Genomic DNA, 16,247 nt, shown 5'->3' with positions numbered 1-16,247 from the left:
TACGCGCAACACCAGCACCGGACGTTGCGCACTCCATTTTAGGCGTATTCCCAGCGGGAACTGGATAAACCAGTGTAGCAGTATGCATAGTTCAGGATGTATTAAGCAGAGTTTAGACCACGGTTTATTTCTTCAGCATAGGATGGTTATTTATCTGTGTTTTTAAAACTGTACTGACCAGAGACTGAAAAAGTTTGCAGATGAAAATGTGGAAACATACTAATTCAGAGAGGGCCTTGACTGTCCACCTGTCATCCTCTAGTATAGATGTATTATAACAGTATTAACAGAATGATTTGCATGTAGTTCATGTGGGAGGAAAAAGTAGGTCACTACGTTGTGATAGGTCTTTAACAGGCATACAAATGTACTACCCGTTATAGCCCCACCACAACATAGTAACCTACATTTTTTCCCACGTGAACTTCGTGAAAGTCATTCTTGTAATACAGCTATACTACAAAATGACAGGTGGATAATTTAGGCCATCCTTGAATTAATGTGTTTTCACAATTTCATTTCCATATTTATTCAGACAAACTCTTATCAGTATAGTTTATTACTTAAGTAAAATGTTTAGACATTAAAGAGGCACCACAAAATAACTGTATTCTTTGTATTTCTATGATGGTAATTATACATAATTTGCATGAAAAATGAGATATACAAGCATTTAGTTAAAAATTGACAGTGATATATATTAGGTCAACACAATGTATTTAAATGTATTTAATGTTTTAACATTTTATTAAATTTAATGCAGCAATGCACTGAAATCGTTGTATTTAGTTAAATTTTAATCACATTTTGTTTCTACAGTGTAAGATAGGTATTCAGCCATAGTTCTTTAAACTATGTTAAAAAAAAATTGACTGAAAACGTTTGCAGATGAAGTTGTAAAGGACATAAATTGTCCTGTATATTACAAGTATTATAAGAATGATTTTCATGAATTTTTTTTATTGGTAAAAAAGTAGGACACTAGGTCGTGGTGGGTCTTTAAACACACTGTCTTGGTATTATATATATTTCACTGTCAGTTTGTAACTAGATACCTTTATTTCTCTCTTTATTTCATGCAAATCGTGTATAACTACCATCATTGAAATTCAAAAGAATACAGTTATTTTGTGACGCGTCTTTAATGAAATCTAATGCTTGATATTGGAATACGATATAACAGGTGTAGGATAACAAATTATACGTTAGAAGAAAATCATACCGGTTCACTAAACAGATGCATTTATTTAAGGTTCATGTAAAGTGTTTGAGACTGCCCCTCGAGTAAATTTTTGTTTCATGTTTTGAGACCTCATAGGCCTTTGATTTGCATACATTGTATACCAAACCGTTCAGAAGGAGTAGACATGTCATTCAAGAGAGGTTGTTTTGCTCAGTACAATAATATTTCTCTTTTATGACATGTACTTTGCTTGTCCACATTCGGTTTTGTAAAAAATATCAAACTTCTTTTTCAAAAATATTTTGACATTAGGTATTTACTTATTGTGTGCCTAACATATTTCTCCAGGTACTCCCAGAGTTAAAATTGCTACAATACATCTACATTTCAAAAATCTGCCAAAGTTGCAAAACGAAAGTGAAAGTAGAGCTGTCAAAATGACAAAATACTCCTATATTTCAGAAAATATGTAAGTTAACTGTATTCCAATACTAGGAGTACCTAGATAAATATGTTACAGACACAAACAAAACGTATTTAAAGAAAAAATACTTTTGAAAAAAATGTTTGATATTTTCTACAAAATAGAACCGTGACGGTCGAAGTACCTGCAATTTTAGACAAAATACTTATTCTCAAAGAAGCTTACCTTTGTGTAATGTATTCCCTACTTCCTCTAAACAATTCAGTGTATTTATTAAATAGAAACGGTCTTCGAAGAATAAATTTCCAAAATCAAAATTCACCTGAGGGGTGGTGTCCAAACACTTTACATGAACCTTAACCGAAGTAGATTCTTACTGTTATTGTAAGACATTGTAGAAGAAATATTGTAAGAATTAACTAAATAACAGGTTTTACTGAAAACGAATTCGCGAAATAATTTTGATAAAGCACCTTTAATATTAACTCTAGTAAGTTAGCTTACATGTATTTCAGAGGATGATCCGAGTACCTATAAAACGGCTGTCTCGATTGTCAAACGGAATCCAGCTTAGCTGTAAATCCAGAGGGTTGGGGTTCGAATCCCGGGCGAGACAATTGAACATTTTGAGATGTACTCCCTTCGTATCTCTAATGGACACAAAGCATTTAAAGATATCGTTACGTTATGGCCGATGTAGGATTCAATTGGTTTGAAATATATTTTGATGATTATGACTTATAGGTAGAAAGCAAATCTCTAATAGTGACAGCTTTTAATAGTGTTACACTACTGCTACACATTCTATACTTATATTAAATACAAAGGAACTAACTAAAGCTGGTGGGTTCTCTTGTACTCAAGTACAGAAATTATCAACTGTTTTTACAGTTAAAATATACTTTATTAAGATAAGAACTTGCATAGAAACAGTTAATGATCGACATCAAACATAATTTTAAAAAAGGCACAATAATAAGTCTAAAACAAGAATAGTGTGATAGTAAGTTATTTTTACATATCGGGACTATTATTCATTAATGGTAATAATTAAACCCAGCCTCTGGTAAATGTTAATAACTGTCAGTAAGCTAAAACACAAAAAAGAGCAACAATTAAATGTAGAGCCAAATTAATGAAAAATAACAGTTTTATTCAGTTATGAGTTTAAAATGCAAATCAAAAAGTTAGAACACAGCAGCTTACATACACCAAATGAAACAATATTTGTATAGAATTTGATTAAGCTTCTTTTAAATATTTCCTTAGAACTATTAAGTATAGCAACAGCTCAATGCCAGAGATTTAAGATTGTATACACTGAAAACAGGCACAGTGGAGTACCTTTGCCTTTCATACTTCAGAACAATAAGCGTGGAAGTGTACACTCAAAAGTGTGAACTCAGCTTCACACAAAATACTGCGGAGTTGTGGAAGCTGTTAGGAAACAAAAGTCAATATTTTTGTTAAAACATAAATGATCTTAATAAATATTAGTGTGAAAAGGAAAAATTAATAATCTAAAAGACAAAATTCCTTTAAGGGAGTTTCTTTGAAGCACATTTCCTTAAACAGAATTGACAGTTTTGTCTACAGCAGAGTAAACAACGTCTCCCGGCAGTAGTCACTAAGCAACTACCCACAATGCATTGCAAGTACAACAACCACAGCATGCATGCAAAACCAGGTAGTCATTTGTTTCTAGTGATTTAACAAGAATTACTACTTATATAAATTTATAGGGTAGGTGAGGCTTGGCTAAATCAAAAGTTTCAAGCCCAAACCAGATAGAGGCATGTAACCTTATAATGAAAATACAGTTAAGCTTACAGCCCTATTCAGTAAAATAGGTCACACTACCTTGAAGTATTACAATATCATAGTTAATTGCTGAGATTCACATTGGTTTTAAGTTCTACAAAAAGCAAAATATTGATTAGAAAAAGAAGTACATGTATGTAGATTGTAGATAAACGAAGGTAGTATTCACTGTTTTAAGACTTGTTTTCGTCTATACATGATACCGCGTGTATTTAATATTTATCACATGAATCCAACTGATGCTAGAGCAGCTTTATACTGTTCATGTTTCCCTTCATCATTTCCCATTGCCAGTTCTGTGTAGAATTCTGCAATGCTGTCTACAGAACATCTACCATCCCCATCCGAACCAACCATACTGTATATACCTTTCACAAGATTATCATCCTTCAGGTTGAATGCTTCATGGAGATTTTTAAATTGCTCAAAAGAGAAGCTGCCAGACGACTCGATATCACCTGCGCTTATCAGCTGCTTCAATGCCTCGCGTACAACAGATATAGTCTTCGCAGAATCTTTGGTATATGCTTCTTTGCGCGAGGATATGAACTCATCAAGATTGAAAGATTTATTCCAATCCGCGTCGTCGGTTAAATATACGATTTTATCCCAGAATTCATTTAGTTGAATTATCATCACTTGTTTTCGTCCGTCATCCGGTTTGAGGACGGCGAGAAACGATTGCATACAATCTTCTTTGTCCTTAGCATTTACGACACCATCTCTGTTGAAATCTACCAGCTTGAAGGCGATCGTCCACTTTTCGTTCATCATCGAAGCCATTTTAATGTTGTCTCAGTTTTATCTTAAATCAAACAGAAATGAAGAAATGAGCCGCGCCATGAGAAAACCAACATAGTGCATTTGCACTAGATCAGGACCAATGCTGTTCGCTTTCAAAGCCTATTGCAGTTAGAGTAACCGTTCGCGAACAGCATGGATTCTGACCAGACTGAGCGGATGCTTGTCGCAAAAGCACTATGTTGGTTTTCTCATGGCACGGCTCAAATATTCTCGTGCAAAAAGAATAAAATAAATAAATAATAATAAATAATAGTATATTTGCACGGAAATTTTCTATTTCGTTGCTTATATTGCATTTATGTTTTGACTTTGAAAAATGTAGTTTTAAACTGATAATTTAAATATTCAACTTATTGATATTTAAAGAATAAAAGTGTTGTTTTTAGACATAAATGTAACATGCTATTTGCTAGCCTAGGGAAAAATACAAATATTTAACACACTAAACAGATATTTGAAGATCTTACTTTTCTTCAATAAAAAATATAAGACTCAAAACCCTCTGAATGCAAGTAGTTTATGCTTAAATAAGTACACACCGAAATTAGTCCAATATTTTAAAACAAACAAAACTGTTAAACATGTAGTAAACTTCCCGTTTGCACACAGATATATCCGTAATATTACAAAACAGAAATGAAAATTGGCTATACTCCAGCACTAGAAACCTAATCAGGCTCTGTTACATTTATAATTGATGCAGAAAAGAGAAAGATCACATTGCATTTTATACACGCATATCATAACCTCAAGATATTGTATAACACCATGACTACTTAGCGATCAAATATATTCCACGAGTCACTTTAGTGTGTAGTGCATCGACGTGACTTGTATATCCGTTTGCTGCATCGATTTAAATAGATACACGTGGGAGTAAATAATTTAACCTTTAGCCTGCTAAATTTCTAAAATGGACTGGACCATCATACAATTTTGTCAATACCATTTATTATTCGAAGGGGTGTTCACTGAAAATGTACTGACTAAATAGCAAACAGTGCAGACGTGCAGGATGATCTTGGTTTGCACTGGTCGCAAAGGCAGAACCACTTACCGCCAGCATGCTAAAGATTAATTTTGACCCTTCATTTTTAAAAGTGATAGTTTTTTCTCTTTTTAAATTTTAGATGGCAATATTTAAAGTGGCTGACGCGTCTAGCATTATTTTTCTTCGATCTATATACCAATATAGTTTATATTGTTTGTTGCAATTCTCACATTATGGACTATTAGAAATATCAGGGAGTGACCTGGCTGGATGTGTCTGCGATAAATAAGACCCTGTTCTGTTTAGTAACACATCGGTGCCTAAAATAAAGCTCCGAATATGTCTGGAACGATAAAAACACGTCACTTGCTTAAACCTAGGCTAGGGGCGTGACTGAGGGACTCTGTTAAATAATCATTGCTGTTTCTGCTGGATCTATTTTCAAAACTCCCAAAAGAAAGAGAAATAAAAGTCTTTTAATTAAATCGTATTCAACTGTAAAAAAAAATTCATGGTCAAACATTTTAGGTACGATGTATTATTGCAACGAAAGGTATAGCGCTCAGGTTTCTTTAAAATAAAGCATTTTGATCACAAACATCATTAGAGTAAAACTAAGCCATTTTAAAAGTTTAGTATTACTCTACAATAATAAAACACTGGCACGTTGTCATTAAAGCATGGTCGTTTGAGATTATGGAGTCCCTTTAGTGTTTATATATAGTGGGCGTGGGATGATGTGCGTTTAATTTACTCTCGTAAAAAAACCACTAATCCGAGCATGCTATCACTTTTGTTTCGTTTTATGTGTCACGGGATGGTGGGAGGGTTTAAATGTTTTGCTTACTTGTGGGTCATGTATATGTCGCAGAGGAGGATGTATATTAAAGTATTGGAATATAATATAAATAACATTGAAACTCTGTGACTTTAGACATTCTTTTATTGCGACCTATGGCATTTGCTTTCAAAGGATCTTTTTATTGAATTTAACTATGATGACTGAAATTAGTTACTCATCAGTTCTCATATGTGTAAAACTAACCTTAAACTTGTAAGTAAACCTTTTCAAGTTGACAATGCATCCAAAAACAAAATAAGGCTTTATCTTATTTAGACTAATTTGTTTTTCTTTGCTTCTAGAGAACTCTTCATGCTCATTTGAACCACACTCATGTTTGCTTCCTGGAGCAACCAATACTGTTGTCATATGAGGTTTGGTCTTGACCCGTATAGGGCTTGAACCCATTACTCCCGATATGCACGGCCGGTACCTTAACCACTAGACACAGCTCCACTTGCCTATATTCTAACAAATCGTGTTTGACGGCCATAAAAGTCACACATACCTGGACTCAGTGTTAGTACTATATTTGGCTTTTTAGGATCATGGAGAGTATACAATATTACTGTAATCACAGACATGAGACATCAAAATCAATTAGGGTTTTCTTCGTTTTTACACTGTTATCCAATACCTAAAGTTAATGCGATTATAACATCAAACAGATGACAAGTAAAATCTACAGGATGCTTTTAATGCAGCAATATCACATCTTTTGGACTTGGTGAAGAAGGTTGTGTAAGTAAACACCTTGTTAGAATTCAAACATTCCTTTCGTTTGTAAACATCGCACTACCATTTGTTATACAGACCGGGAAAAACCTAGACAGTCAAGTTGTAATGTGTAAACAGCTCCTTCAGCAGTAGATGCAATAATAAAAAAAAAAAACAATCAATTTACTAGTTTTTGAAAAGCTTTTGAATTTGTTCACTGAAATAATTCTTAGAAAGGAAGCGATTTTATTACATATTTTGTCAAAAAGATTTTTTTTAAAAAATCACCGATGATACTAAATCATCTAACTTCGTGAGAACAAAAATATGACTTTCAAGTATACAGTTAATTCTACCTACCTTTAAAGTTTTTAACTGAAAAATGCTTGGATGACAAACTAAACATCCTTACCTATATGAAAATGCTTTGGATGAACAGATATTAATCCAGAAAATAACTAAAGCTGTGGCAAGAGTAACGCATTATACTCCCACATTACGGCCTTGTCAAAGAAGTAAGCCAATGTCAAAGTTTGAACTATTCTGGGTCACTGTGACTTTGACCTTTGTCCTACTGACCTCAAAGTCAAAAGGGGTCATCTGCTTGTCATGATCAACCTCCCTATTAGGTTTCGTGATCCTAGGCCCAGGCGTTTTCAAGTTATTGTCCGGAAACTGTTTAACTGTTCCGGGTCACTGTGACCTTGACCTTTGACCTTCTGACCTCAAAATCAATAGGGGTTATTTTCTGATCAACCTGTCTATCAGCTTTCATGGTAGGTAGGTAGGTAGGTAGATAGATAGATAGATAGATTTCTGCATAAAATGCATAAAACATGGCATCACAATACATTATCCATGAAGACAGAAATGTGATAATGATCCATGTCGACTACATTATAAACAATTCTAATATGTTTTTCTCTTGTAAAACACTCTTACGCTAGAATGACGTCACGTTAACGTGATGACGTCAATTATTTTTTTTGCGACCAAGAAAGAGTGCTACTATATTCTATCTACTATTCTATTCTATCTAACACTATGCACTCGGGCGGTAATAGGTCGTACAAATAATTTCACCCGGGCGCATTACGCCCGACGTATAACCGCCCATCGTGCATAAATAAATGTTAAAACATTCTTTTGCTATGAATTATTTCTTAAAAGATAACACAAAAAAGAGACATGAATCTCGTATTTCCATTGTGGTCCTTTAAATACAAAAAAAAGTTTGACATAGGAAGACAATTTAAAAAAAAATACCACAGCAATTGGAAAATGTATGGTGCACTATTAAATGCTAGACATGGACCTTTTCATGTATCAAATAACTTAGATAATTACTACAATAGTAAAATGATAAATCTATCTATAATTAAAAACATGACTAGAAAATGAAACAAAAAGGAGAAGGAAAGGCTTAGTCCAACAAGTACTTCTTTAAACAGGACTTAAAACTAACTAAGGACCAGCTGTCTCTTATATATTCCATAATGAACATCCACGGTACTTGAATGACTTTTTACCAAAGCCCTTAACTCTGGGTACAGAGAAACGACCACTGTCAGTGAAAGTACGAGATAGATCATCATTGGATGATGTGGATGTTACTATAAACCTAGTATTATAATTGTGAATAGAAGCAGCAGGGGTAAACTGTTCTATCATGTAAGATGGTGCAGTATTGGAAGATACCTTAAAGACATGACACAGAGTTATAAAGTCAACTCTACTGGCCACATGTAACCAGTTTAGGCTAAAAAACTGCTCCTTACCTATATGTGCCCCTGGAATCAATGTGTGACGGAGGACTTGCAATCACAGGTGCAGAATCCTTGACGTAACGAGACGGGGTACCATCAAGCCCAGTTGCCGTATTTGAACTAAGACCATATAAGTATTTAAAAAAAAAATCTTTCAGTTACAATCGAAAGCCCGTAACTATCAGACTTAACACCTTTAGGCAAGTGAAAATTAAAAACAAAGTTTTTACTGATCTTATTCATACACTTTGGTAATTTTTCAACACGTTTGGCAGCAACAGGGGTATAAAATGAGTTAAATCTTTCTGCAACTCTTAACTTATTAAAGCATGATTCATTGTAAATACTCAGACCAATATTACTTGAAGACTGACCCTTTTTGATAGTAAACCTAATTGTTTTAGAGAATTCCACAAGGACATGGAGTCATTTTTATTAGTTTCAAATGTGTTCTTAAAGTAAATTTTTTTGCTTGTGAAAAAATAATCTGAGTTTTATTTCTTAATTCTCTAAAGGCAGACAAATTTTCATCAGAATTATTTTTCTTGTATTTATAAAATGCCTTATCCCTTTCTTTAATACTCTGAAGAACTTCAGAATCAACCCAAGCTTCTGTCCGTTGCTTAAGACGAACAAATTTCACAGGAGCAATGCTATCTAGAACTGATAAGAAAATTGATTTAAAATTATTCCAGGCAATGTTAACATCATCACAATTTAAAACTACTCTTCAGTCTAAGCCAATTCAATTTTGTTGAAAAGCTTCCTTCCTGTAGTTTTAACTGATCTAATTTCGACTATATTGTGTTTACCAATTAAGTTACGTGCCACTTTCCTGCTACAAAATGTCATTAGATGGTCACTTAGGTAACAGTCCATAACACTACTCTGCCAAATGCCCTGTGCATCAGATACAAGGATAAAGTCAATAGCAGAAGATGTTCTTTGAGATATTCTGGTACAGTCTTTTATCAGCTGAGTAAGACTAAAAAACACAAACATAGTTCAGAGCCCTGTTCAACTGGCACTTACTTGAGGAAGTTACGTTTGTATTGAAATTACCTTAAAGAATCATTTATGTTAAAAGTAGCACAAGTCTAAAATTTCATAAAAAATCACACTGTTTTGGCGGTCTGTATGGGTTTTGTCTTTGGCAGAAGAATAGCAACAAAAGTCGCCTCTAGCTGCTCATGATCAAGGTAATCTCGGATTGAATGCAATATCTACGGATAAAAATAGCTACACCCCCTTCATGGCGATTTCTATCTTAGTATGTAAGTTTGTAATTTTCAATTGAAACTTATTTTATGAATAAAAAACATTGTTGTCTAGCCAGGTTTCAGTCAAACATATAAATGAAACATTGCTATTCTTTGTAATCAAACGCAGTTCATCAATCTTAGGAAGAAGGCTTCTGATATTTAAATGAATGAAATGAAGAAGGCCTCTTTTCTTGAAATGAGAATATTGAGTTGACCTGTCACTGGCTGGAGAAGGTCCTGGACATGGATGAATGTTTCCACACAGAAGTTAGGTGGCTGTGATCCATTTGCAATGGGAACAAGTGACGAACACTTTGCTTTTAATATTTCTTCTCGATGCACTATAACAAAATGTTAAAAAGAGTCCAAGCGTTCTCATGTTATCATCAGAAAATCATTTAACTATTTCGGGTCATTGTGACCTTGACCTTTAACCGACAAGCTTACTCCTATATACCCCCAAACTTCGTTGTGTGGAGATATAATAAGATTCTACCTTTGATTGTGTCTATTCATGAGAGGTAATGAAAGTGTACCACCACTCACACATTAATCATGTTTAGCAAGTAAATGCTTCAAATTATTGTTATATTTGGTATTCTATCATAAATAATTATTGACAAGGTAGTCTTCAATCTTAATCTGCGAGGGTGTTTAGTCTTAACTCCTCAACTTTGATCTTTGAGAGACATGCTGCATTTTGTGAATGGAACGCAGTAAACGTAAATTGTCTACGTTAGACTGTAATTGTATTAAATTATTGTTTCTTTGAGCAGAGTATATTTTATTATCAAATACACATGAAATCGAAATGAAAAGCGACTGAAAACATTTTCGTCTACTCTACCAGTGACAAACTGTTTTCGTACGTACATGTAGTTAAACATTCTAGTTGGGGGTCTAGCATGAGACGATGTTCAACTAAAGTCAGAATAACTAACGTCTGTTTGGTTAAACGTCGCACCGACACAATAATAGGTAATGTGGCATTTTTCCAGCTTTGTACTCTCCCACGCACCGGTCGAATATTACAACTGTTACACATTTTCATATAAGTAACGGTAGTGTATTCTGAACGCTGCTAAGGGAGAGTACCAGCTTTAGTGGAGGAAGATCCCAAGTGTCCCTCCGTGCTTTATTTCATCACGAGCGAGCACCTAGGTCCAACAACCGACCTTCCGTATGGATGGCTTCCCCAAAAAATTCAACGCCCCGAGTGAGAGGCAAGTGATTCTTAACCACTCGGCCATAGAGGCCGCCTCAGAATAACTAAGATGATAACATACACCTAGAAAATTGCCGACCAAAGATCTTTGTCTCAGCATACAGATACAAATTTCATACTAAATGCACAAAAGACATCATCATTTTTTTTCAATAACTGAATAATAATGCACTCTTGACAATAATGTTTTGCTAGTTCGTTATGCTGTAAAAATACGTAGTTGCCCTGTAGACAAATAACTCCACAATGATGAGTACGTTGTACGTCTCTGAAAGAGAGGGGCGTATTATGTGAACACTCGTGGCGGCCGGCGGGCTGGCGGTCGGTGTCCACTCTTTAAGTCGAGCAGTTTTCATCCGATCTTTACCAAACTTGGTGACAAGGTTTGTGGGCAAAATACCTCGGTCAATTTCGATAACTACCTAAATCGGCCTAGGCACTCTTGGAAAAAGGTCTTTGAATATCTCGAAAAAATGTCAATTTAGACATGTCCGCTCTCTAAGTCGAATAGTTTTCATCCGATCTTCACCAAACTTCGTGACATTGTTTTGGGGCATAATATGTCGGCCAAGTCCGATAACCACCCACATCGCCTCAGACACTCTTTGATTGTGGCCCTTGAATTTCTCGAAACCTGCGAAATTACCCTTGTCCATTCAAACAGTTTTGATCACTGTTTTCATCCAATCGTGACGTGAAAATATTTGCTCACGATGTTTTGAAGCATGACGTCTCTTACAAGATTGATCGGTGCTTTCACTGTCCAAGGATAACAAGAGTGCAAGAATGTCACAATATACGCATGTCACAGCAAATTTCTTTACTCTAGCACCTGTATTTGCAAATGGAATTTTAATTTTGTGGTTGTTTAGTAATAACTAAGTGTTCTGTTTTTCTAAGTCCACAAAAAAACTCCTTACCAGGTAGAGATACCTTAAAATACACCTAAAATTGGAAAGTAACATCTATGTTGTACCACAGAAAAGTGGTCTTGGTTTTTCCCTACGGTCAATTATAAAAAAGTTACAATATAAGTTATTTATAGTAACAACTAAGGGAAGTTAATCTTTAAAAAAAAAAAAAAAAAAAAAAAAAAAAAATCAAAAAAAAAAAAATTGTAAGTCCTCACAAAAATCTTTACCAGGTAGAGACTGGTCAAAATACACCTCAAAATTGGATGTAGCATGCATGTTGTACTACAGAAAAGTGGTCTCGATTTTTCCCTACGACTAGTAATGAAAAAGTTACAATATAAGCTATTTATAGTAACAACAAAGGGAAGTAATTCGAAAGAAGGGAACTGCGTATGACACTTCGTCTCATGATGGTGTATAATTGTGTCAAGTTACATCAAAATCCCTCCATGCATGAAGAAGAAATGCTTCGGACAAAGTCATTCTTGTATCTGACATTTGGCCTCTAAGTGTGACCTTGACCTTAGACCTAGGGACCTGGTTCTTGCGCATGACACTACGTCTCGTGGTGGTGAACATTTGTGCCAAGTTATATCAAAATCCCTCTATGCATGAAGAAGAAATGCTCCGGACAAGGTTTTCATTCTTGTATCCTTTGACCTCTAAGTGTGACCTTGACCTTAGACCTAGAGACCTGGTTCTTGCGCATGACACTCCGCCTCATGGTGGTAAACATTTGTGCCAAGTTATATCAAAATCCCTCCATGCATGAAGAAGAAATGCTCCGGACAAAGTTTTCATTCTTGTATCCTTTGACCTCTAAGTGTGACCTTGACCTTAGACCTAGGGACCTGGTTTTTGCGCATGACACTCCTTCTCATGATGATGAACAATTGTGCCAACTTTCATCAAAATCCCTCTATGCATGAAGAAGATATGGTCCGGACAAAGTCATTCTTGAATTTGACCTTTGACCTCTAAGTGTGACCTTGACCTTAGACCTAGGGACCTGGTTCTTGCGCATGACACTCCGTCTCATGATGGTGAACAACTGTGCCAAGTTTCATCAAAATCCCTTCATGCATGTAGAAGATATGCTCCGGACAAGGTCTGTGGACGCCGCCCGCCCGCCCGCCCGCCAGGGGCGTTCCCATAATACGTCCCGTTTTTCAAACGGGCGTATAAAAATGACAGGTAAATACTTCTATATATGTCAATGTATGCATGTTTTGCTGTGAATCGTATATACTATTACATGGGTACATGGAAAGATAACTGTTCTCTTTGTTAACATTTGACATTTTTGCAATTCACAGAATTCAGTAGTGTTGTCCTAAGTATGAATGATTTCAATTAGTAACAGTTATCTTACAAAGCAATGCAGCTTTAATCACTCTTCATAATTTATATAATGTAGACCATGGGCATATCATATTCCCCATTCATAATTCATATAGTGTAGAACATATGCGTATCATATTCCCCATTGCTTAGCTGGATTGTTCGATGGCATACCTCCTAGAACATCCTCTAACTGTACCGAAACAGCTAATTGTATTTCTAAACATGGAACTGTGTGAAAACTATTTCCTGCAGTGTTCTTTACTATACATTTTATAATAATATCATTACTTTTTATATTTGGTATTAACAGTACTAGTAGTTAGTGTTTGGTGTACCCGGTAACACTGAAGAACATCCACCATTATAGTATTAGTTCCTTCCCTGTGTAGTTGCTCACTGTATTTAACCGCATTTTGCAGTACACTTTGGATTGCCTTTTGTATGGTGTAATCACATTACTTACTTGCTGCTTTTTCTGCATGTGACAAATACTATTGGTACGTAGTAGAATTTGCATTTTCTGTAATGGCTAAATGCCATGGAAAACTTATTGCATTTGTTATTGTGTTGGATCTGTGGAGATGTAATTAATAACTCATCTTCCCTTTATTTCTTTTTCACACTTATACTAGTCTAATTGCAACCATTTAAACCCACCTTTCTGTCTAAAAAGGAACAGCTAATCCACTAAAACTTCCTTCAGTAATTACACATTTTTTTTTGCTTGATGTAGCATATAGCGCTTCTTTGTATATAGTATATTCCAGGTTGGGGATTTATGTTGTAAACATACATGTCCACAGGGCTTAAACAAGGTCGTATGAACATGCACCACCACAAGATTCCTTACAGCATGTTGGCATCTATTTCTAGATCATGAATAATATAAATCAAGACTGCGAGGAGATAAAGAAGATTGCCCTGCAGATGACTGGTCTCATTACCACTGTGTCTGTTAGTGGATTGAACAATAAGAAAATGCTAATATTGAACTCACTGAATGAGGACGTGAGATGCAGCACTAACAACACACTCATGGAAGCTGGAAAACTGAATCAGCCTTCCGAGGACAACACCTGCAAGATCAGGTATATGAGCAAGGACCTCAAGATATCTTCAAAGAACTACTTTGAAGCACAAGCATCCAACCAGAAACTGAAGCAGGAGCTTGATGACATGAAGCTGACCTTCGAAGGTTGAGGATGAACTCAACACTAGTAAACAAACACTTGAGAATTTGCTTGGTGATGATGATGATATTTCAGTCCCATTATCAACCACCATTCCAAAGAGTCAGGACAGCACTAAGGGCAAGCAGCCTAGAAAATCAACAGCCGGCAAGACATCCCAAACTAAGGAACATATTGCATCTGACAAGAAGCCAGCACCCAAGAAACTAGATCCATCCCAAACTAAGGAACATATTGTATCTGACAAGAAGCCAGCTCCTAAGAAACTAAAACTGGATAGTCTGTCATCCTCCATGACGCAAATGGGACTGGTCAGTTCAAAGGACCTCGGACATTTTCCAATTCAGACTGCCTATCCAATTAAGTAAAAACTGACCTAGGGCTAGACTTCTGAAATAGCATGATAAAGGTAGTCAAAGATCATTTCTTGATATCATTTTCCGTTTTAAAAATCTCCCCCACCCCCCCACCCCAACCCCCTCAGTGAAGCAAAAAATATTTCACATGCCTTTGTAAATAATTATTGTATACGTATGCTACAAAAATGGTGCTTGGTCACAGGGGGGAAAGTGTTAAAAATTGAAAGAAAGCTACATACAGGGTGTCAGCAAATGCATTTTGCATAAAATATTTTGACACTTATTGCATGTGTTTTTTTTAAAACTTACATATCTACAACTTCATTCGTTTTTGCAAATATTTCAGGCATAGAAGACACTATTATAAATAAATAATGGACATAGAAAGTCCAGTTTGAAAGCAGACTGATCCTGTTTAGTATATCTTATGAATATTTCAATCAGGTCTGCTACCTCTTGACAATCTAAGTCCGTCGATTAAGTGTCCTCAGGATTGAGACAGCTGCGTCTGTCATGAACCAAGTAATTGGCTTAGACATATACAACTAGATGTATATGTATTCAACCTAAACCTGACAAAGAGATATAGACGAACTTCTATGGGAATAGTGCCACTGTGGTGCAAATGCCTTTTAACCTTTTGTAGGACACATTATAGCGCACCTAGAATACATTTTAAGAACAACCTTTGCTTTAATTCAAACCAAAGAACCACTGGATCCAGCATCCTCAACTCTTAACAGTCCAGACTCCTGAACTGAGCCTGATGCCTCCAGAACTAACAATGACGTCCACAGAACTAACACTGACGCCCTAAGAACTAACACTGACACCCCCAGAATTAACACCAATATACCCACACGTGAAACTTATTCCGAATCCGACCGAAATACTAGTAACGACTTTCAAAGAACTAACACTGACGCCCCAAGAATATCTACATAAATGTTTATACTAGCTTGTGAAATTCTGTTCAGTTGATATATTGGACCAGTCGGTAGTTTATTACAACATGTATTATTACGTTGTTTTATTCTCTTTTGTACTGGAGTAACAGAAAACACATTGAAATGTTTGTTAGGCATTAAAAATTTATAGGCTTAATGTGCATGACTCTGTGGCTTAGCCGCTATTATTTAAGCACAGCAGGCCTCGACCTACAGATAATTTAGGAAACTGAAAAACTAAACACACCAAAAATGAAATATTAAGGGACATTGAAAAGAGCAAATGATGCATCTGGAACGTACCCAAAAGTGTCAAAACATGCTAAATCCCAGTCACCCTTGGACCACAATGGCCTAGGCAGTCCTGTACACCTCTCCGCTACAACTGAAAAAGGCCAGCTACGCCAATGCATGTCAGACATTTTGAGGCCAGCTACACCGCTGCATGTATTCAATATA

General features: G+C 35.6%; 2 protein-coding genes across 6 annotated transcripts in view; one reads left to right on the top strand and one right to left on the bottom strand.

Moving 5' to 3' along the window:
• The window catches only part of LOC123562455 (uncharacterized), a 332,370-nt gene that overhangs the window by 142,233 nt on the left and 173,890 nt on the right, over positions 1-16,247 (top strand). The window lies entirely within an intron of this gene.
• On the bottom strand, positions 2,490-5,029 carry LOC123564922 (sarcoplasmic calcium-binding protein-like). Of its 5 annotated transcripts, none has more exons than XM_045358852.2 (2): positions 5,009-5,029; positions 2,490-4,233 (listed from the first exon to the last, which is right to left on the bottom strand). In XM_045358852.2, the coding sequence occupies exon 2, from the start codon at positions 4,209-4,211 to the stop codon at positions 3,651-3,653; it is 561 nt and encodes a 186-aa protein (XP_045214787.2). In that variant the 5' UTR covers positions 4,212-4,233; positions 5,009-5,029; the 3' UTR covers positions 2,490-3,650. The 5 variants fall into 5 exon arrangements, with proteins under 5 accessions (XP_045214787.2, XP_053393535.1, XP_045214785.2 ...); XM_053537560.1 differs by lacking the exon at positions 5,009-5,029 and adding an exon at positions 4,980-4,999; XM_045358850.2 differs by lacking the exon at positions 5,009-5,029 and adding an exon at positions 4,700-4,973.

Source organism: Mercenaria mercenaria, chromosome 2, assembly GCF_021730395.1.
Source record: "Mercenaria mercenaria strain notata chromosome 2, MADL_Memer_1, whole genome shotgun sequence".
Taxonomy (NCBI): domain Eukaryota; kingdom Metazoa; phylum Mollusca; class Bivalvia; order Venerida; family Veneridae; genus Mercenaria; species Mercenaria mercenaria.
Note: the sequence above shows the minus strand (reverse complement) of the source record. Positions and strands in the feature narration are given on the sequence as shown.

Excerpts from the sequence above, each read along its gene's own strand:
- LOC123564922 (XM_045358852.2), bottom strand. The coding sequence starts at position 4,211 with ATGGCTTCGATGATGAACGAAAAGTGGACGATCGCCTTCAAGCTGGTA.